This window comes from Protomyctophum parallelum (assembly GCF_964188405.1).
Source record: "Protomyctophum parallelum genome assembly, chromosome: 3".
Lineage (NCBI taxonomy): Eukaryota > Metazoa > Chordata > Actinopteri > Myctophiformes > Myctophidae > Protomyctophum > Protomyctophum parallelum.
In genome coordinates, this window is record NC_139698.1 from 313,072 (window position 1) to 336,383 (window position 23,312).

Genomic DNA, 23,312 nt, shown 5'->3' on the forward strand with positions numbered 1-23,312 from the left:
GGTCTGAGAGGCTAAATGTCATCAAATGGAGACCAAAATGGTTGAAAACCAACTGGTCTTTGGAATCAATAGAACCATCATGGAATGTGTTGTGCTGTGTGTGTTCTGGTTCCGTGTGTGTGTGTGTGTGTGTGTGTGTGTGTTCTGGTTCCGTGTGTGTGTGTGTGTGTGTGTGTGTGCGCGTGTGTGTGTGTGCATATATCTAAATGACGGAGCGGTTGCGCAAAGACCTGCCCGGCAGCACGTGTTATAAGTACTTTTTGTTGAATTACTCATGACAAAGTTGTACAGTATGTATGTCCATAACATAAACATCACTAGTTCTTTGTTTCAATCATTTTATAATTATTATTATTACCTGATCATATTCTTCTTAAATAATACAATTATTGAAAGACAGAACTAGTGTATTGTCTGCGCGTGCTGCTTGCTTATTTTATGGATATACATACTGTTGACTGTTGACAACTTTGTCATGAGTAATTCAACAAAAAAATACTTGCATTAAACAGTGCTGCCGGGCGGGTCTTTGCGCAAACCGCTCCGTCGTTTAGATATATGCGTGTGTGTGTGTGTGTGTGTGTGTGTGTGTGTGTGTGTGCGTGTGTGTGTGTGTGTGTGCGTGCGTGTGAGGTCAGTATCTCTTGTCCTCAGGGGGCGTTCACAGAACTTGTTGTGTCGTCTGAAGAAGTATCCCGCTGCTAGGCAACAAGACACGTTGAACAGGAAGACACGCAGCTTCCAACGATATGATGTCACTTCCTGAGAGAGGAGGGGGGGGGAGATGTATCAGCTCATGTGGAGCAGTACAGTCTACATGTAAACATGTGAAGCAGTACAGTCTACATGTAAACATGTGAAGCAGTACAGTCTACATGTAAACATGTGAAGCAGTACAGTCTAGTCTACATGTAAACATGTGAAGCAGTACAGTCTACATGTAAACATGTGAAGCAGTACAGTCTACATGTAAAAATGTGAAGCAGTACAGTCTACATGTAAACATGTGGAGCAGTATGTAGAGTATTTTTACCTCTGTGTGTAGAGAGTACCTTTGGATAGAGTACCACAGTCTACATGTAAACAACAATGTGGAGCAGAGAGCCACCGATAAACACGATGAAGGAGTTCTTATGGACTTCTGAAATACACACAATAATATCTAAATACACACAATAATATAGTATAAATACACACAATACATTACCCTGAAATACACACAATAATATAGTATAAATACACACACTACTAGTTGAAATACACACAATACATTACCCTGAAATACACACACGATACATAAACAGAGTTCTTATGGACTTAATATACTTGGCTGTAGACAAATGTACAAGAAGCAGATCCGACTACATTTCTTTTGGGCCCAGACGGTTGAAAAGGGTTTGGTTTCATTAAGGATCTTAGATGTACAGTCCAACACGGATTGGATATAAAGGCTATTTTATGTAACTACATGTTGAATTTATATCTGGGCCACAGACAAGACAGTACTTTCATTACAGATGTGACTACAGGTTGTATTCATATATATCGACACCACAGCGGTCAGTAAATACTTACTGAATGCCTCTGTGGAGGAGACGTACGTTAGCAGTAATAATAATAATAATAATAATAATACTTACTGTATGTCTCTGTGGAGGAGACGTACGTTAGCAGTAATAATAATAATACTTACTGTATGTCTCTGTGGAGGAGACGTACGTTAGCAGTAACAGTCCAGTGTTCTCACACAGAGAACACAGACACACCGCGGCCGTCAGCAGGCGGTCAGTCAGGCTGCTGCTGCGTCGCCAGTATAACATGCAGTAAGAGGCGGTGATCAGATAGCGGGGGGGCGCTGTGGAGCCCGATGCACGTCCTCCAGATGTAGCGCTCTGGAACCAGACTGATGGAGGCGGAGATGGAGGGGAGGTAGTTATCCACCTAAAACACAATACACATACCAGACAGTTGAGTACAAGTCACAGGCATACCCACCTGCCCCTGGCAGCTAAATAAAACACTAAGGGTTGCCCACCTGCCCCTGGCAGCTAAATAAAACACTAAGGGTTGCCCACTTGCCCCTGGCAGCTAAATAAAACACTAAGGGTTGCCCACCTGCTCCTGGCAGCTAAATAAAACACTAAGGGTTGCCCACTTGCCCCTGGCAGCTCAATAAAACACTAAGGGTTGCCCACCTGCCCCTGGCAGCTAAATAAAACACTAAGGGTTGCCCACTTGCCCCTGGCAGCTAAATAAAACACTAAGGGTTGCCCACCTGCCCCTGGCAGCTAAATAAAACACTAACGGTTGCCCACCTGCCCCTGGCAGCTAAATAAAACACTAACGGTTGCCCACCTGCCCCTGGCAGCTAAATAAAACACTGTTTACTTATTGTTATCCTTATATCCTAATGTTTTACTGTATCTCAACGGGTGAGCTCTGATTTTGGAGTAAGTTAAGATGCAGTCAAAACCATGTAAAACTAATAACTAATAAACTAATTTATGTGTGTGTGTGTGTGTGTACATGCGTGTGTGTCACCTCCTAAGTAGACTTATCTTAGCTCATGCCGCTAAGTGGCACATTATGAAACAGGAGAAGGAGAAAATGTCCGCATACTGTTGAGTAGCTCCCACTGGCAATTGTATTTGAATAAAGGATGACAACGTTTCGACCCCTTATGGGTCTTCGTCATGTATGACATTATGAAACAGGAGCATGTCCAAACACGAAAGCTTGACATGATGTGTGGTGAAAGTTAATTAGATTGTAGTTTAAAATATATTATGTGAAATGATTTTCAAGACGTGAGTCTGTACCCCTCGCTCAGTCCCATTAGGGAAAAACCAGGGCCACACAATACGTTGCTCCGGAACTACTCTGCCGGGACTGGAAGAACCAGCCGTCTACATTCCGGCTGTCACCCGTCTCTCCAGTGGTCACCATAATATAGTATAAATACACACAATAATATAGTATAAATACACACACTACTAGTTGAAATACACACAATACATTACCCTGAAATACACACACGATACATAAACAGAGTTCTTATGGACTTAATATACTTGGCTGTAGACAAATGTACAAGAAGCAGATCCGACTACATTTCTTTTGGCCCCAGACGGTTGAAAAGGGTTTGGTTTCATTAAGGATCTTAGATGTACAGTCCAACACGGATTGGATATAAAGGCTATTTTATGTGACTACATGTTGTATTTATATCTGGGCCACAGACAAGACAGTACTTTCATTACAGATGTGACTACAGGTTGTATTCATATATATCGACACCACAGCGGTCAGTAAATACTTACTGAATGTCTCTGTGGAGGAGACGTACGTTAGCAGTAATAATAATAATAGTAATAATAATAATACTTACTGTATGTCTCTGTGGAGGAGACGTACGTTAGCAGTAATAATAATAATACTTACTGTATGTCTCTGTGGAGGAGACGTACATTAGCAGTAACAGTCCAGTGTTCTCACACAGAGAACACAGACACACCGCGGCCGTCAGCAGGCGGTCAGTCAGGCTGCTGCTGCGTCGCCAGTATAACATGCAGTAAGAGGCGGTGATCAGATAGCGGGGGGGCGCTGTGGAGCCCGATGCACGTCCTCCAGATGTAGCGCTCTGGAACCAGACTGATGGAGGCGGAGAGGGAGGGGAGGTAGTTATCCACCTAAAACACAATGCACAAACCAGACAGTTGAGTATAAGTCACAAGGGGTTGACACTAAGGGTTGCCCACTTGCCCCTGGCAGCTAAATAAAACACTAAGGGTTGCCCACTTGCCCCTGGCAGCTAAATAAAACACTAAGGGTTGCCCACCTGCCCCTGGCAGCTAAATAAAACACTAAGGGTTGCCCACCTGCCCCTGGCAGCTCAATAAAACACTAACGGTTGCCCACCTGCCCCTGGCAGCTAAATGAAACACTGTTTACTTACTGTTATCCTTATATCCTAATGTTTTACTGTATCTCAACGGGTGAGCTCTGATTTTGGCGTAAGTTAAGATGCAGTCAAAACCATGTAAAACTAATAACTAATAAACTGATTTATGTGTGTGTGTACATGCGTGCGTGTCACCTCCTAAGTAGACTTATCTTAGCTCATGCCGCTAAGTGGCACATTATGAAACAGGAGAAGGAGAAAATGTCCGCACACTGTTGAGTAGCTCCCACTGGCAATTGTATTTGAATAAAGGATGACAACGTTTCGACCCCTTATGGGTCTTCGTCATGTATGACATTATGAAACAGGGGCATGTCCAAACACGAAAGCTTGACATGATGTGTGGTGAAAGTTAATTAGATTGTAGTTTAAAATATATTATGTGAAATGATTTTCAAGACGTGAGTCTGTACCCCTCGCTCAGTCCCATTAGGGAAAAACCAGGGCCACACAATACGTTGCTCCGGAACTACTCTGCCGGGACTGGGAGAACCAGCAGTCTACATTCCGGCTGTCACCCGTCTCTCCAGTGGTCACCATAATATAGTATAAATACACACAATAATATAGTATAAATACACACACTACTAGTTGAAATACACACAATACATTACCCTGAAATACACACACGATACATAAACAGAGTTCTTATGGACTTAATATACTTGGCTGTAGACAAATGTACAAGAAGCAGATCCGACTACATTTCCTTTGGCCCCAGACGGTTGAAAAGGGTTTGGTTTCATTAAGGATCTTAGATGTACAGTCCAACACGGATTGGATATAAAGGCTATTTTATGTGACTACATGTTGTATTTATATCTGGGCCACAGACAAGACAGTACTTTCATTACAGATGTGACTACAGGTTGTATTCATATATATCGACACCACAGCGGTCAGTAAATACTTACTGTATGTCTCTGTGGAGGAGACGTACGTTAGCAGTAATAATAATAATAATAATAATAATAATACTTACTGTATGTCTCTGTGGAGGAGACGTACGTTAGCAGTAATAATAATAATACTTACTGTATGTCTCTGTGGAGGAGACGTACGTTAGCAGTAATAATAATAATAATACTTACTGTATGTCTCTGTGGAGGAGACGTACGTTAGCAGTAACAGTCCAGTGTTCTCACACAGAGAACACAGACACACCGCGGCCGTCAGCAGGCGGTCAGTCAGGCTGCTGCTGCGTCGCCAGTATAACATGCAGTAAGAGGCGGTGATCAGATAGCGGGGGGGGCGCTGTGGAGCCCGATGCACGTCCTCCAGATGTAGCGCTCTGGAACCAGACTGATGGAGGCAGAGATGGAGGGGAGGTAGTTATCCACCTAAAACACTATGCACAAACCAGACAGTTGAGTACAAGTCACAGGTGTTGACACCAAGGGTTGCCCACCTGCCCCTGGCAGCTAAATAAAACACTAAGGGTTGCCCACTGGCTCCTGGCAGCTAAATAAAACACTAAGGGTTGCCCACTTGCCCCTGGCAGCTAAATAAAACACTAAGGGTTGCCCACTTGCCCCTGGCAGCTAAATAAAACACTAAGGGTTGCCTACCTGCCCCTGGCAGCTAAATAAAACAATAAGGGTTGCCTACCTGCCCCTGGCAGCTAAATAAAACACTAAGGTTTGCCCACCTGCCCCTGGCAGCTAAATAAAACACTATGGAAAGGCAAACGTCCCAGGCTTAAACTAGAGAAATTACAGGTACCAGAGATAGAAGGGGGATTAGCGCTCCCAAACATAATGTATTACCACTGGGCATCACAAATCAGATATATAGCAGAGTGGGTAAAAATGATACAAATTCATATTTTCTTGACTTGGAGGGTGTTGGATGTTTGTCCGCTCTTTCTGAGTTGCCATTTATAAACGGAGCTATTTCACACTTTATCGTGAGAAATACCTTGAAATCTTGGAATCAAATACGTAAACATTTTGGTATTACTAATACATACTCAGTTCTTGCTCCTGTTTTTTGTAATCCTGAATTTGCTCAATCATGTTCAGATGTTGGGTTCAGAGCCTGGAAAGAGGAAGAGAAGATCTATTTCTGGGTGGAACCTTAAAATCCTTTGCCAAATTAGGAATTAATTTAATTTGCCTCAAGTACAATTCTTCAGGTATCTACAATTTAGGAGTTATATTCAATCTGTACCATTTTACAAAAGAGAGGCGAGGGAAAACAATTTGGAACAAATATTAATGAAAGCCTCTTCCTAAAAGAAGACGGTGATAAGCTATATATACTCTCAAATGTTCATTAAAACCACAAATATAAGTAGTAAAACATTTTGGGCAGAGGATTTTGGGTGCCAAATTGATTCTAAAAAGTGGAAAAGAATCTTGCTAAATGCAAAACAAATTACATGTTCTAACAGAACTCATGAGACACAGTACAAGATCATTCACAGGTTACATGTAACTCCAGCTATACGCAGTAAATATGATCCAACATGTTCTGGGCTGTGCTTTAAATGTAAAAATAATGAAAACCACCCAAAAAGGTAACTTTCATTCCACATAGCATTGATGGCCGTCCCCAACGTGCGTCGTTGCCGTGTTGGAAGTGATAGCGGTTGTATTAACGTCAGCCTCAGTAGTATCATCTCATGTGCTTGCCTATGTTTAGCAGTAGTTGAGGCCCAGTTGGCGGAACTACTCACCTCATCCACTCCTCGCTCTTGGAGATGAAGAGGCGGTATTTCATGGCACACTCCTCTGTGAACAGAGACCTGGCCTTGCTAGCATGGAGGACCAACTTCTGCCTGCGGAGGAGAAAAAGAAACACACACACACCATTGGAGCATTTCTCAAACAGTGGGTTGGGTCCCATGATTGGGTCGCGGATCATTTTGTATGGGTCGCGAGTAATTATCCCCTTTTTTGTCTTCCATTCAACTCTCTCTCTCTCTCTCATTATTAAGTAGTGAAAATAGCAGATCTACAATCTCATAACGTATGCTATTTTCACTTGTTTGGGTCGCGGGTCTTGAGCTAAAAAAGTTTGGAAACCACTGGGCAGAACACGTCAGGAAACTGGACAATAGAAGAGTGCCCAGTTAGTCTAGTGAGTGTTTATTTCCTCTGCGACATTGGGATTGTATAGCATCTACAACATGAAGAATGGATCCATCCTGCCTTTTCAATGGTTCTTGTTGAATCTATGCCACAGTACTATCTATGGCTCTATGCCAGTGGTCCTCAACAGGCGGACCGCGGCACACTACCGGACCGTGGCACACCTCTCTGCGGACCCTGGAGAAATGATAGAATAAAGAGAAAAGGCCTGGGCCGTGGCTCAGCGGGAGTGACCCCCCATCTCTCTCCCCATTTCCTGTCAGCCTACTGTCTGTCAGCCTACTGTCTGTCTGTCTGTCTGAATATTTGTCAAAGTGAAAACATATATTTTCATACTCTGCCACCCCAGTGTTGGTTGGAATGGGACCCGGTTTGTATAGCTTGGTTTGACTGTACTAAAAAGGCATAGTTGTTTCTAGGGGTTGGGGGCGAGGGGGGCAGCCCCACCCCGTGGGGCCCACGTGGCCTGCGACCCACAATTGTAGTGCGCATGAGACTGGACCATGGTCTTATTCAAAAGATATTTGTGGACCTTCAGCATTTCTAGTTGAGGACCTGCTCTATGCCATAGTTAGGCAGTTCCAAAGGAAAAAAGGGGATCGAACCCTGTACTAGCAAGTTTTGATGGATTTATCCTCAAACAGAGGAGTCACTCTACGACACAGTAGGGGAATTACGTTCTCCTCTGCATGTATTCATTGTATTGTAGACATAATATTCATATCTAGCTAAAATAAAGCATGCCCACACATGCTACAGTGCGCGCACGCACGCATGCACACACACATGCACGTGCACACGCACAGCTTACTTGTCAAATTTATGGATCTGTTCCTCATTGTAGGGTAGACCTAAATGGAAAGGACAGGAAGAGCAAACCTGGAATCACATATTGCCTTCTATGCATACTAGTATTGCATACAGTAGGAACACAGCTAAATCATTCTTCATTTATCAATTTGTAACTCTGAGAGTGTACACTTTGTGTATGTAAGCAAATGTACCCATAAATAATAATATTTCTACACTCAATATTGTGATGCTAGGGTTTAAGTGGTTAAAGGTGCCTCAAAAGAACAAAGAATGGTTAAAAGAAGAAAAAAAACCACATACCAAATGTTCAAGCTCACAGCACGTTAGCGAGCTTGTACATCTGCTATTTTTGAACATTTTTGAAATAATGTTGAGTGCGAGAACTACCGAATTAGAAGGCATTGGAAGAATCGGCCTCAGGTCTTATAGTCTGGCAGCCGAGGTGGACGGGTGGGAAATTTGGTATATAGTCTTTTTTATTGGCCTAAAATATTGTCTATATACATACCGGTACATTCATGAATCCACTTGCTGAACGGGCTGAAAGTATTGGGCAATTATTTTATAGGGGTTTCTTGTGACCCTACCACTAACATCCTATGGCTGGCAAAAATGTCAAACTTTCCTTTTGCTTTAAGTAGCATGTGACATGTTAAACTAGGGGGTTGTCATGAATGTATGTATATAGTATATATTTTAGGCCAAAAATGTCCCACTTTAAACAAAATAAGTCTGTCAGCTGCCGGACTAACTCATTGCCTAGGGACGAGTTTGGAGTTCTGAGCAGTCCTAGACAGTAGACGGCCATCTTTACTTACGGTTCATTGGGGTGAATTTGGGAGTTTTGAAAATAAAAGGCCCTGTACATCATGTTGGCAGTGAAGGGACAGCGCCGGAGTTCAATGGTGGCAGTCAAAGTGTTTTAAGAAGCATTTCTCTGTGTTGGCTCGGTTCATGTACTCACGCCTCTCCGCCTTGTCCTTCTTGAACTGCTGGTAGATGGAGGAGATGGCATCCAGCAGCACTTTGATCTTCTCCACACTGTAGAGACATGACAACACTCACACACCGAGACCCTGCATTGATGTGTGCGCACTGCTGCACAGCATGTGCCTGGACGCATGGGCGCACAATGCACATACACGCGCGCGCGCATGCATACATACTTGCGATCTTCTGGGTGTGTCCCCACTTGCTGTATCCATGTTTCTGACAACTGACCCCCTGGCATGATCTTGTTCTTGATGTCCTGTGTGGTCCTTTCCATGGGCTCCAGGGAGCTGGAGATCTGCAGTGCACACACACACGTTACAAAGGTGAGACAGTTGTTGTCATACAGTGATGCATAGCATTACAGACACGTCAAAATCAGTTAAAACATAGTCACAACAACCCGCAGATGCTATGATCGACGAGTGACGCGGTCGCACGACGGAGCATGAATGAGGCTCCGGGGTTGGCGGTGAACTCACTCTCAAAACCTTCTTGCGCATGTCGGAGATCTGGTCGTATTCTAACGACAGCATGTTGGCCTGCATCAGCACCTCGAACCTAGAGAACGACACCATGAGACAAACAATGATGACACACAGACACCACGAGTCACACCAACCTATACAAAGACACTGTGGGAGTCCCTCTGTAAGCAGTGTTCATTTGGTTGACTAAGACTAAAAGACTAAATATTTTTGACATTTGGTCGACTAAGACTAAACTATTTCAGATGATCAAAATAAGACGTGTGGTCAGGCCCGGATTAACAATGGAACTCACTGGAGTTTAAGCTCCAGGGCCCGCAGCTTGCAGTGCCCTACCGTGTAAGACTATTTCAAATAGGTACAGCTGTTGCTTCCATTGAAAAATGTAACGCAACACAGGAACCCCAGCGAGTGTTTTGGTCGTCCAACAGTTTCTTAACCACTAGGTGGGAGGAGATCCAGCATCAGGGAGAAGCAGTATAACTCTCTGGGAACAGTGTCTTAACCACTAGGTGGGAGGAGATCCAGCATCAGGGAGAAGCAGTATAACTCTCTGGGAACAGTGTCTTAACCACTAGGTGGGAGGAGATCCAGCATCAGGGAGAAGCAGTATAACTCTCTGGGAACAGTGTCTTAACCACTAGGTGGGAGGAGATCCAGCATCAGGGAGAAGCAGTATAACTCTCTGGGAACAGCGGTGATAGTGCTGGCGGTGCGCTGAACGCACGTGCGTTCATTCACTGGACGCAAAGTGTCATTGTCTCCACCAGGCCGAAGGCATGGGGGGAGAGTATGTTTTGCACTCCGTCCGTCCGTGTGTCCGTCCGTCCGTCCGTCCATGTGTGTGTGTGTCCGTCCGTCCGTGTGTCCGTGAGCAGCTAATCTCGGCCACCGTTAACCCGGTCGATGCCAAATTTTGCACACACACTCCCTGGATGCCAACGATGAACCTCTGCCCCAAACTTTCCACAACGGCCTGTTATAGCGCCACCAGGAGGCCGCTTTGTGCAAAACAAGTTTTTGCACAGTACACCTACAGATTTTGTCCAAACATCACGCAAATTGGTACACAGTCTCTCTAGAGCCAATCAACGAAACCGGTCTTTCAGATTTCACAGGAGTGCTCAGTTTCAAACAAAATGCTGCAAATCATGAACACATCGCGTGATTTCCCTGAAATTGTGCACCCACATTCCCACTAGGCCGAGGACGAAATGACACATGAACAATTTCAACTCAGCCTCAAGGTGGCGCTATAACTGGCCCAAAAGTGTTTTTACCTCTAACTGCACGGATCTGTGGATAACTTTGTATGCCAACTCCCTAGAGGCCAAGGAAAAACCTTTGTCTGGAAATTTTCACATCTGCTCTTTATAGCGCCACCAGGAGGCCGACATATGTAAAACACATTTTATATTATTACTCCTTCAGATTTTATCCAAATTTCACGCAAATCGGTACACATGATCTCCATAGTCATGTGATCAAGACAGGTTTGTTTGATTTCTCATATTCCATCCTGATTGGCCACGATTGGCTCCTACAGTTTTCAGGAGTAGCCCGCTTTGTCATTACAACGACATCAAGGCCTGTCAAAACACATTTTAGTTGACTAAATCAACTGTAGATTTAGTCGACTAAAATCGTATGACATTTAGTCGACTAAAACTAGACTAAACACTAGAACATTCCAGGTGACTAAAATGTGACTAAAACTAAGTGAAAACTATTCAAGAGACTATGACTAAAACTAAAATAGAAATTTGCTGCCAAAAACAACACTGGTGGTGTGTTATTCAAAAGACTAAGACTAAATGAGAATTTGCTGCCAAAATTAACACTGGATCAAGGGCATGTACTTATTTCTTGTCATTCGATACTAAAATAATAACAAGACATGTTTTATGTTGTTTTATGTGACTGTAATGCACATTCAAACCAAACATTTATTTGACTAAAGATTACAAGACTAGACTAAAATATTTTGATGTTTTGTCGACTAAGAAGTCTCGACTTGGATAGATTATCATTAGTTCAGCCACTAAACCATTTCAGATGACAAAATTAGGACAAAAACGATCTGGTCTGCTAATGAAATAAGACTAAATCAGAAATGTGTCAAAGTGTGTGTGTGTGTGTGTGTGTGTGTGTGTGTGTGTGTGTGTGTGTGTGTGTGTGTGTGTGTGTGTGTGTGTGTGTGTGTGTGCAACTCACAGCCTATCCGTCCTCTCTAGGATCTGGGTGCAATAGTTACATAGATGGATAACCTCTGCTACCGAGAGGGTCCGCTGGGGGGTGTTACTGTTCACTCCCACGTCAAACTAGCGGGTTGCTTTTCAATGGCTGTGATAAACATCTGGAGCTGTGCTTGAAGCCCCCTCGGCCCTGCCGCGCAACGCCACCAATGAGAATGTAAGGCTTCAGGAGACAAGAGCACCACACAGGGACATGTATGATTATTACGCTAAAAATGACTCTGTGCCCTTATCTCCTTTCCCCTTCACACACACACACACACACACACACACACACACACACACACACACACACACACACACACACTTCAGAGGCATACATAGTACGAGAGACCTCTCTCTCTGCTCTCTCGACATGTTACTTCTAAAAAGATTTTAATTGGTACACAGAGCTCATCAACTGCACTCCTCACTACTCTGTGCGGGGGAGGAGGATATGGTTGTTTTTCCTCAAAGTCGGAGAGGAGAGGAGACGAGACCTAAGTCCTCGTAGAGACCACCGAACGAACACCCATGATTTCTTGTACAAGAACAGCGTCAAATCAATATGAAAGACTTACAGCTATTCGAGAACATTTATCTTGCAAGTAAAAATGTTTAAAAAACAAAAACATTTTTTTGATAAGATGTCAGTCCCCATTTATCTCCACTGTACCAAAAGGCAAAAATAGCAGAGAGTCTTCTGTTTCATACGGTATATAGTATTTATATGTCGCTATAGGCCTTATTTTGAGTTCAGGTCCATGTCTTCTCTGAAGTTCTCTGGTAGCACAAGCTGAATTCAATAACCAATTACTGTCAAACTGTAGATGGGATCAATGTGTACTGTTTTCCTCGTAAAAGTACACATTCAGGGCTTTCATTCGGTGTATAGGATGTATAGCATATTTATTGTGTTCATTTTTATATCTGCATGTCAATGTCTGTGACTTTAAACCTTCCATAACTCTGCTTGCTGTTCAAGATAATTACTTCCAGGCAAAAGCAGGTGTTGCAAAAAGGTCAATATCTCCAGAATGGAAGATATATATATATATATATATATATATATATATATATAAATATATGGTCAAATCTAAATTTATTTTTTAAATTGAAGTGGACAAGTTCGGCTTTCTTTTGATGCATTATCGCTATAAGAGAACATTTTGCTGTGGGCCCCGAAAAATGTCCTTCCTTCAATGTAAAGTCCATAGCACCAGAAAAATAGGCCTGGCTGGATTCTGTAGCAGCCAATGTGTTAATGCTGAAGAGAGGCTTGTGTTCAAAGGAACCATACCAATAGGTGGCATTCACACCATAATTATTTTAAAACTTTTTTTTTAATAACTCAAATTATAATTTCAACATGGAACGTAGATCACCACCAGCACACATTCATAAGGTTCACTGCTGCGGTGTTAATTTTGATGTGATCCACCTCCCAATATCAGCGGATGTACTGGGACACTAAAAATTATTCTGCACTATTCTGCACTAAGAGCCCAAGATTTTCTGCTAAATGTTCAATTGTTTGATCAAGTGTAACTAAGCAATACTTACTTCCGTTTTTTTTGTCAGTCTTGATTTTTACATCCAGAACAAGCCCATACCCCTTAAAGATATCATCCACCTTTTCACATTCACTCTTCTTCTGTACGGTGGCGTTAGTGGGCGTAACGATGCCTCCGATGCTTTTGTTCTTGCTTAAATGTAAGTCGCTCTGGATTAAGAGCGTCTGCTAAATGCCTAAATTGTAAATTGTAAATTGTCCGATAAAAAGCTCCTCTTTATCGGTAATTGTAGTCCATTCGGTAGCGTCAGAATCCTTCTGCCCGTGAGACAGGACTGCGGATAAGCGCGTGATGATGGATTCATGGATGGAGAGAAACGTGAAGCAGCTTGCGGTTTCCAAAATCATCGATTTACGTAAACTGATTAAAAGGTTGTCGGAGATTTCATACGTTTCCTCGGGGTCATATACACTTTTCTGGTGCAATTTGTGTTGAGTAAGGAATACCTTCGTGACACAACCACGTTCATAGTTATCCTCAAATATGATTCTATCCCTGTTAGCTTCCATGTCATTGCCGGCATAGCGACTTCTCACCCAACACCACAAGGCATCATTCATATTGGCTTCGTTTACACTTTTTGAATTAATATTACCGAGGATGTACGCTGTTTTAACAGGCAAATACGCCATACGCTTATGTTTCCTCTTATAAAGATGAATTCCGTAAGGTTTAGGGTATGTTTTATTTTTCACAATTGCTGGGTCAAATATTGCCTTTGGGAGCGTTTTGGTATTGTTCTCATCAAATTCAACATTGCATCCAAAAAAGACCATCAGCTGCAGTCGATGGCGCGGCGGTCCGACATCAGACGATATATCATTTAAATCCTTCAAGTCTTTCAGAAGCTTTGGATTTAGTGCCATTTCTGAGAGGGGCCTCTAGGGGGCGCTAGCCTCGCCGCACCGCTTTGTTTGTCTGTCTTTCCGTCCGAGCACGGAATGTGCTGCTGAGCTGATTGGCTCTCCTTCTTGATTAGCTCTCCTTCTTGATTAGATTTCAACACGAGGTTTCAGTTGAATCAAATATCTGCTCTTGAGTGGCCGGCATCTTCGGTGTATTTCTGCGTCCCACCATTTGGTTCAGTACGCCTTTAATTATATTCCCAACTCCTGGTGATGTCAGTGATGATGTCATCTCTCCACCCATTGAGTTATTGAGGGGCCCTCGTCATCGTAGACATCACATTCTGTGCTCAGCCAATCAAATCACCACAAATGTCACTCACACACACACACACACACACCCGCGTGCGTGAGGCTCCAACAAACTGCAGAGGCCAATGAGGCATCCATTTTCCCCTCTGTTTGTCTGTGACCCTTTTATGCCCATATATGGAGAGCCCTGTATATGACACCTTCAAGAGTTTTAGAACGTCCACGCCATATTAGGGCATTAGACAGCTCCGTGGTGATGTCATAATATGAATATAAAGTGCTATCACGTTATCACTATAAGGACTCAGTTTGAAGTGAGTTTCCCCAGTAATATTCAGGAACCACTCCCATTAAGAGCCTTCACTGAGCCACAGCGGTGAGCAAGATTTAACCAACCACGTCGAGCCATACCGGTGAGCAAGATTTAACCAACCACGTCGAGCCATACCGGTGAGCAAGATTTAACCAACCACGTCGAGCCATACCGGTGAGCAAGATTTAACCAACCACGTCGAGCCATACCGGTGATGGTGAGAGATTCGTTCCTTCGGGTGAAGTCAGGAGGATCACCTAAGACCTCCTGCCAAGCTGTGGTTTCCGTGGGGAACCAGATCTACTCCTTCGGAGGACTGGAAGGAAATTACCGTCTGGACTCGGGTACGATGGATGTGCACGTCTTGCACACGGACCAAGACTCTTTCCGATGGGAGAAAGTGTCCAAAAAGGACGAGTTCCCCTCTGAGCGCATCTACCACACGGCCGTCCTCGTAGAAGAGATCGTCTACGTGTTTGGAGGGACTGCAGACATCGGAGAAAAGTCAATGGGTTTCTGCAACCAGCTGTGGGGATTTGATGTCAAAACTCACCAATGGTTCAAGCCTCAGACTGTCGGTGATGTTCCAAAGCCGATGTGTTTCCATTCTGCCTGCGTCCTGGAGAGGGTCATGTATGTCCACGGACTGTGGCATGTGTGGGATGGAGGTTGGATTACAAACGCTGGCGTCTACACGTTGGACACCAGCAATACACCAATGAAGTGGACTTCAATTGAAACGAAAGGCCTTCCGACACCTCATTTAGAAGACCATTCTGCCACCATGATTGGGTCAAAGATGTATGTGTTCGGGGGCTCCCCGCAGGAAGAGGAATATCACAGCTGTTTCAACGACGTCACAGTGTTCGACACGGAGAACAACACCTGGGAGAGCGGCGACGTGGCAGAAGTGTCCCTGAGGCCTGACGGACGCTCGCGACATTCAGCCTTCGCCTACAAAGGAGAGCTGTACATATTCGGCGGCCAGACTTACGTACCGTTTCGCGTCTTCAACGATCTGTGGAAGTTCAAACCAGAGACCTCGTCCTGGACCAAGCTCCAGGCCGAGGTCCCGCCCGGGAGAGAGGGCAAGGGCTGTTGCATGCTGGGAGCTCGTATGATCCTCTTTGGAGGCGTTGAGGAAAACTTTGACCTTGATGACATTGACAAACCGTCGTCGTCATCATCACCCGAAGAGGTTGATGATGGTGAAGACCTGTATATCCTGGATGTTGAGGACGCCTGTGTTGACGACGCTATGCAAATCACTGGAGCAAGATCCTGTACAGTGCAGCAGACACAACTCATGGGAGAGATTGTGTGTTCAGTTTGACCCACCAGTTTTGGAGATCTGGCTGAAATCAGCGAGTTGAGAAAACAGGCTTGAAAGGTTCACTTCTGTGGACTCTTAACATTACACCAGCTACATGTTTAACCCATTCTGAACGGGAACCCATTTTGGTGTTCGCATCATGTTATGCTTTAGCCATTGAAAAATAGCAGATCTACAAGCTCATAGCGCGCCACGCGCTATGAGCTTGTAGATCTGCTATTTTTGAAAAAAATCGAAGAACGACTGACATTTTTAGAATCTGATCTCAGGTCAGAATGGGTTAATCAGACCAGTGTGTGTCCAGTGAAAACCTCGTATGAATCTGATCTCAGGTCAGAATGGTTTAAGCATTTACTTCATACATTTTCAAACCAGTGCCGAGTGCATGCACTGTGCGCTCCATCCAGCCAGGGAAACTAGTGCTGCTGGAAAACCCCATCATCGCAGTTCCTGTTTACAACAATGCACATGTGCAAACCTCCCGCAGGAGCCCTGGCCAAACCTCTGTGCTCTATACTCTTTAATTTGTCCTAGGCCAAAACCAAGGAAGCTCTGAGAAGGAAGTGAAGTGGTCACGTGACTGGGCTGCGCCATGACACTTTCATGGGAGCCAAACTATACCCGGAAGTTTGGCAGAACAGGTTTGATAAAGAAGAGCACAAGTTGATCCAGGATGTGGCGACAAGATGGAACAGCACATTCTACATCCTTGAACAGCGCTGGCCGGTCGTTGCAGTACTTTCCGATCCTGAAACACCACAGAACAAGAAATACTTGGACTTGAAGCCAGAGCAGTGGGTGTTGCTGGAAGAGCTGGTGAAAGGGCTTCAGCCATTTGAAACTGGTACAGTTTACCTAAGTGGGCAGGATTATGCCACAGTGTCCTGTCTCCCACAGTGTGTCAAAGGGCTGCAACGGTCCATGGAGAAATGCCAACTCAAGACGGGCCCAGGTAAAAATGTTGTCTCCGAAAGCCAAAAAAGGCATCACCCACAAAGATGGGGAAGTCTGCAGACAAACCCAGAGAACCCCAATTATGCTTGCAGCTTCCCTTGACCCAAGGTACCTGAAGTTGAGGTTTCTGGGTGCTGAAGATGGCAATAGGGTGAAAGGGGCAGTTGAAGACCTTGCCATCAAAGAAGCAAAGGAGAGTGCTGGTGACTCCACACGAGTCCAGCAGGACGTCGTCATCAGAGCAGAAAGATCACCCCTGGATTTGATTTGATTTGATTTATTTAGAAAATAAATCATAATACAGCATTATAATCAGCGATCCAAGGATTACACAGTAAAGTCCAAAGACTTATTTCCACTGCGGTCCTCTCACACTGAACGGAACAATACTTTAAAATACATCACAAATACATAACAGTACATATACATTACATACACAACACAACACAACACAACAAGTACGTCCTTATCCATCCCTCTAAGATGACCCTTTATAGGGGAACCTTTTCCAGTAGCCATTTTTTTGTCTTCTGTTTAAATGTCCTCAAATTGGAGGTCAGTTTAACACTGGATTCCAGGCTATTCCACTGTGACCTCCTTCATTCTGACACAGACAGCCAGAGTGAGGACTCTGATGAAGAGGAAATCCTGGAAGGCCAAAAGATCCACAACGTGAGGAATGTCCAGCGCTACTTCACACGGCCACCTCTAGGCAAAAAGGAAGACCCTCTCAAATGGTGGGGGGGAAATGAGAAGAGTTTCCCCACACTGTCAAAGGTGGCAAAGTCCTTTCTGTGCATTCCTGCAACATCCACCCCGGCAGAAAGAATCTTCAGACTAGACTCAACTTGTCTATGCTTCTAACCTGACTGTAACCTTTTATGACCCTGTGACCTTATCTACACTGTGTATTATGTGGTGGTTGGTGGTGTAGGTGGAAGATGGTGAGCAAGCTATTTGTGTATATATGTATGTATTTGTATATCTGTATGTATCTGTGTACTGCATATTTTGTGTATTTGTGTACAGTATGCTTTTCTGTATTTTGTTTTTTATGGGTCCCTCTTGAAAATGAGATGCTGCATCTCAAGGGGCTGTCCCTTCAATAAAAATCTGGAAAAAAAATCTTCTCTGCAGCAGGGAATATCTGCTCTCAGAAGAGAGCCAGCCTCACACCAGAGCATGTGGAGATGCTAACTTTCCTGACATTGAACATGCAAATTTGATAACGTGTTCCTGCCACGCGCTACGTCCAACGTGGGATAAAAAATATATTGAAATAAAGAAAAAAAACATGCGAATTTGAGTCTCATGTTGCAGGAGTTGTGTGTACTGTGTAGAGTACTAGAGACTAGAGAGGTCACACACACACAGCCTACATACACACACACACTCAGCCTACAGTTTCTCTATGACAGCCACAGGCTCTCTGTCTCTCTCACACACACACACACACTGACCCAGGAGAATCAAAGCTGTACTACCAGACCAGTATTTTTTCATAATGTGCCACGTTTACAGAATGCACCTTTCTTTTAAGTATATTGCTGCTACACACCTCAGTTTGTTTACATAGTCAGAACCTTTCCTACAGAAAGGTTCTGAGTTTATTTTCGTTTTATATTCAGCAGCACTTCATTTTATTTGAATACTATTAGTCTTTCTTTGTTAATGTTTACAGAGAGATGTTATGTGCTTGCTATATTTAGCAGCACCTTGATTGATGTTAATGTTCTTATTGCACAAACCAGAGCTTCAGGTTTGTTATGCAAGAAACTGTTGTGCAGTCAAATAAACATATTTTTGAAGGAAGTATTCATTTTCATTGTTTATATTGTATTGTTAGAACATGCCTATAAAGTTCACAGTACATTTTAAAGGTATTTGCAAAAAGGTGCCATTATCCGATTAATCGATTCATCGTTTAAATAATTGGCCGATGTATCGATTATGAAATTAATCGTTAGTTGCAGCCCTAGTGGTCACGTGACTGGGCTGCGCCATGACACTTTCATGGACACTTTCATGGGAGCCAAACTACCCGGAAGTTTGGCAGAATGCACTGGAGTCAATGAGAGCTCAGTGACCAGCTCATGAACACTGGAGTCAATGAGAGCTCAGTGACCAGCTCTATTTATATATAAAATACACTGGAGTCAATGAGAGCTCAGTGACCAGCTCTATTTATATATAAAATACACTGGAGTCAATGAGAGCTCAGTGACCAGCTCATGAACACTGGAGTCAATGAGAGCTCAGTGACCAGCTCATGAACACTGGAGTCAATGAGAGCTCAGTGACCAGCTCATGAACACTGGAGTCAATGAGAGCTCAGTGACCAGCTCATGAACACTGGAGTCAATGAGAGCTCAGTGACCAGCTCATGAACACTGGAGTCAATGAGATCTCAGTGACCAGCTCATGAACAAACATTATTTATGAACAATTGAGACATTTTGTAAAGTAATCACTTCTGGAAAATAACAGAAGACATGTAACACATTATTGTCTGCTGTGTTGTTATTCGATGTGTACACTGTGTAATTTTTATAGAGGTATGGTATCTCTATTTTTATAGAGATACCATAAAGTACATTTCTGAACGCACCAAGTATCGCGAGACTTCCCACCGTTTCCTGTCTGGCAGCCAAATATCGCGATACTTCGGAGCCAGAAACGATACCTGCTGCTGTTTAGAATGATATACTGTGCACATCGAAAAGTAAGTGATTAGAAAACAACCTGTGATATATATCTTCTGTTATTTTCCAGAAGTGATTACTTTACAAAAGGTCTCAATTGTTCATGAATAATGTTTGTTATGAGCCGGCTCCATTCACTGCCATGTATTCATTGCACTTCCTGTGTGAGTTTGGCTCCCAGTCACGTGGGTGGCTCTGTACCATTTCCCTCTACACCAAATATCTTCACCGAAAACAGACGATCTGAGCGTTGCGAGATTGCAGATCGGCTATTTTCGCCCTCGTAAAGATTCTAGTGTCACGTGTGTCGTACCTATACCATCGTGTCAGAGGCCTTTCCATTCAATCAAGAAGAAAATTATCATTCATTCACTCCATCCAGAAAACCACTCTTTCTCCGCCCCTCTCTCGCTCTCCAAGGTGACATCATGTAGGGGAAAGGGGAGGGTTGCCAAAAGGCACGGAACCGCCATAAACCCATTCTGACCTGAGATCAGATTCATACGAGGTTTCCACTGGACACACACTGGTCTGATTAACCCATTCTGACCTGAGATCAGATTCATACGAGGTTTCCACTGGACACACACTGGTCTGATTAACCCATTCTGACCTGAGATCAGATTCATACGAGGTTTCCACTGGACACACACTGGTCTGATTAAGTAAATAAATGGATAAATGGTGCATTTATATAGCGCCTTTATCCAAGGCGCTTTACATAGATTGTGCATTACATTCACCCACATTCACACACACATTCACATACCGATTGCGGCGGAAGCCATGCAAGGCACCAACCAGCACATCGGGAGCCATTTGGGGTTCATGCAGTGTCTTGCCCAAGGACACTTCGACATGTAGACAGGAGGAGGAGCCGGGATTCAAACCGCCAACCCATGGATCATTGGACGACCTGCTCTACCTCTTGAGCCACAGTCGCCCCGAATCACAGTCTAAAACTGTCAGCAACACCTGCACCTGATTAGGGTTAAATACCCTCCCCGTAACCATGGCAACCTAGGCCTTGACAAATTGCCAATGCCATGCAGTGACATCATTGACACAATAAGGAGGCTCAAATGGCTCTTACTGCTACTATAGGCCCAATCGCAATTACTTACTTTTTGATTGTGTGTGTGTGTGTGTGTGTGTGTGTGTGTGTGTGTGTGTGTGTGTGTGTGTGTGTGTGTGTGTGTGTGTGTGTGTGTGTGTGTGTGTGAGACACACTTGAACAATGGGAAATGTGAAAGTGGAGAAGAGCTCTATGGTGGAAACTAAATGCAAATTTTTCATTTAGTCAGAAAGTTGCACTATATCTCAGTATTTGTTTTATTTATTTTGTATACAGTTCATAAACCTTTCAGTCTGTATGCAAGTTGCATAAATATAATTTAAGTTGTATGTGTGTGTGTGTGTGTGTGTGTGTGTGTGTGTGTGTGTGTGTGTGTGTACCTTTGCATAGCTGGCGTCCAGGTCTAAGTCATAGCGAGGCTGGACTTTAGGTGGGCTGGCTGTAACGACAGGGGTCAGCGTTCAGTGGCTTTGTTTGAAGTTCTTCTAGCAGCAGCAGGTATCAGTGTCTAACTAAGTACATATACTCAAGTACTGTACTCCAAGGTGTGCCGTGATTTTTTTTCTTCCAGTTTTTCATGTGTTTATGAGGTGACAGTACCCCTTGGAATGGTTCATATGTGCAATTTATATTTAGGGATTCTTCCTGGAAGCTGAAACCTTGACAGTCAAACGTGCCAATGAAAAAAACTGATATAGTGACATCACTATATCACTGCCACCATCCGACGCAGTCCACAAGTTCACAATGTGAACAAAGTGAACTTGAGAAGCAGTGTTGATTTCGTCGACTAATGACAAAGAATTGTCGACTACCTTTTTTCACTGACGAAAACTAAATGAAAACTAAGCTAAGATGACTAAAACTAAGACTAAATAAATTGACAATTTTGTCAACAAATAAAAACTAGACTAAAATGTTAGGAAGGGACAAGAGATCCAGTATAAGTAAAGGACACAAGTAATTTTACACTTGGTTGCATACTGGAAATAGCAAGTGTAAAATCAGCCATTAGACAGCATCAAGGCCCGCCAAAATACATTTTACCAAATCAACTGTAGATTTAGTCGACTAAAATCTTGTGAAATTTTGTTGACTAAAACTAGACTAACACTAAAACATTCCAGGTGACTAAAATGTGACAAATTGAAAACTATTCAAGAGACCATGACTAAAACCAAAATCTAAATTTGCTGTCAAAAACAACACTGTTGTGAAACTCAATGCTGCCCCCGTGTGGCGGAGTCAGGTTAGGTCTACTACCACCACTACTACTACTACTACTCACGGTCCTGGAAGAGGAGTCCAACGACGGACTCTCGGCTCACAAACATGATGGGGTCGTCCCGGGTGGTCCTGGGGAAGTTCTTGGCCTGCCGGTTGGGGTCCAGCACCAGGCGGCGCCCCTCGTACAGCAGCTCCTGGTTGTGAGGGGCGATGCTGGTCCGGCGAGACATCAGCTCCTGGAACAGCGTCGCCCTTTAGTGCAGAGGTTCCAAAAATGTTCTCATGTCAAGGACCCCCAAAATGACATTCATTAGCCCCGCGGACCCCCCATTTGAAAATATATGCCATAAGAGAAGATTTTTACGGCTCTAGCAATGAATTTCAACCATTTTCATTTCAAGGAGCCCCAGTTTGACATACAACAGGCCACGTACCCCCATTTAATGGCATTTCTACCTCTGGGAGACTATCATTTAGCTGGAGAGTGGACCCCCTGGAACTCCTCGGGGACCCCTAGAGCCTGGGATAATAACTACAAGCTATAAACGTGGTATGGCGATATAACGATCTATTCAGCAACGTTTTTCTTTTCTTCTTTTCTTTTCTGTGTAGAATAGATTCAGTTGATCCTTTATGCATACATTATCAATGCAAATGTTCCATCAACCAAAAACATAGATTTTTTTCTTTCCTATGGGTGAGGTCATACTGTATGCGATGTATTCATATAATAATAATAATTATTATTATTATTATAATTATTATTAAATGTGTCCGTGGCAAATTCTACATTTTGTTTTTAAAAATGTCAGTCGTTCTTCGATTTTTCAAAAATAGCAGACCTACAAGCTCGTAGCGCGCCACTCGGTGGCGCGCTACCCATTCTGACCTGAGATCAGATTCATACGAGGTTTCCACTGGACACACACTGGTCTGATGAACCCATTCTGACCTCAGATCAGATTCTAAAAATGTCAGTCGTTCTTCGGTTTTTCAAAAAATAGCAGACCTACAAGCTCGTATCGCGGCAATCGCGCCACTCGGTGGCGCGATATGAGCTTGTAGATCTGCTATTTTAAAATAGCTAAAGCATAACATGATGCTGACACCAAAATGGGTGCCCGGTCAGAATGGGTTAATACGGCCTATGCTCCACTGGGAGGGATGGGCGCTATGAGCTTGTAGATGTAGATCTGCTATTTTTCAATAGCTAAAGCATGACATAATGCTAACACCAAAAGGGGTTCCCGCCCAAAATGGGTTAAAATAAGTTCTGGTTGCCAAAGGGGTGAAGTGGCCTGACTGACATCTTGTACAGAAGACAAAAGAACAAACAAATATCAATATATACACATCTGTGGAATCTATGGATGGCTAGCAAAGAAAATGTATCCATATT

At 43.6% G+C, this 23,312-nt stretch overlaps 1 protein-coding gene across 1 annotated transcript; it reads right to left on the bottom strand.

Annotated features, from left to right (window-relative positions):
• Positions 1-1,073: 1,073 nt before the first annotated feature.
• On the bottom strand, positions 1,074-22,036 carry LOC310856042 (serine/threonine-protein kinase TBK1-like; the record flags this gene model as incomplete). Its single annotated transcript, XM_083761260.1, has 9 exons — positions 21,975-22,036; positions 21,067-21,125; positions 9,339-9,417; positions 9,033-9,154; positions 8,831-8,907; positions 7,865-7,904; positions 6,639-6,740; positions 1,694-1,941; positions 1,074-1,141 (listed from the first exon to the last, which is right to left on the bottom strand). Exons 2-9 carry the CDS (start codon positions 21,072-21,074, stop codon positions 1,074-1,076), a joined length of 744 nt encoding a protein of 247 aa, XP_083617386.1. The 5' UTR covers positions 21,075-21,125; positions 21,975-22,036.
• Positions 22,037-23,312: the final 1,276 nt, after the last annotated feature.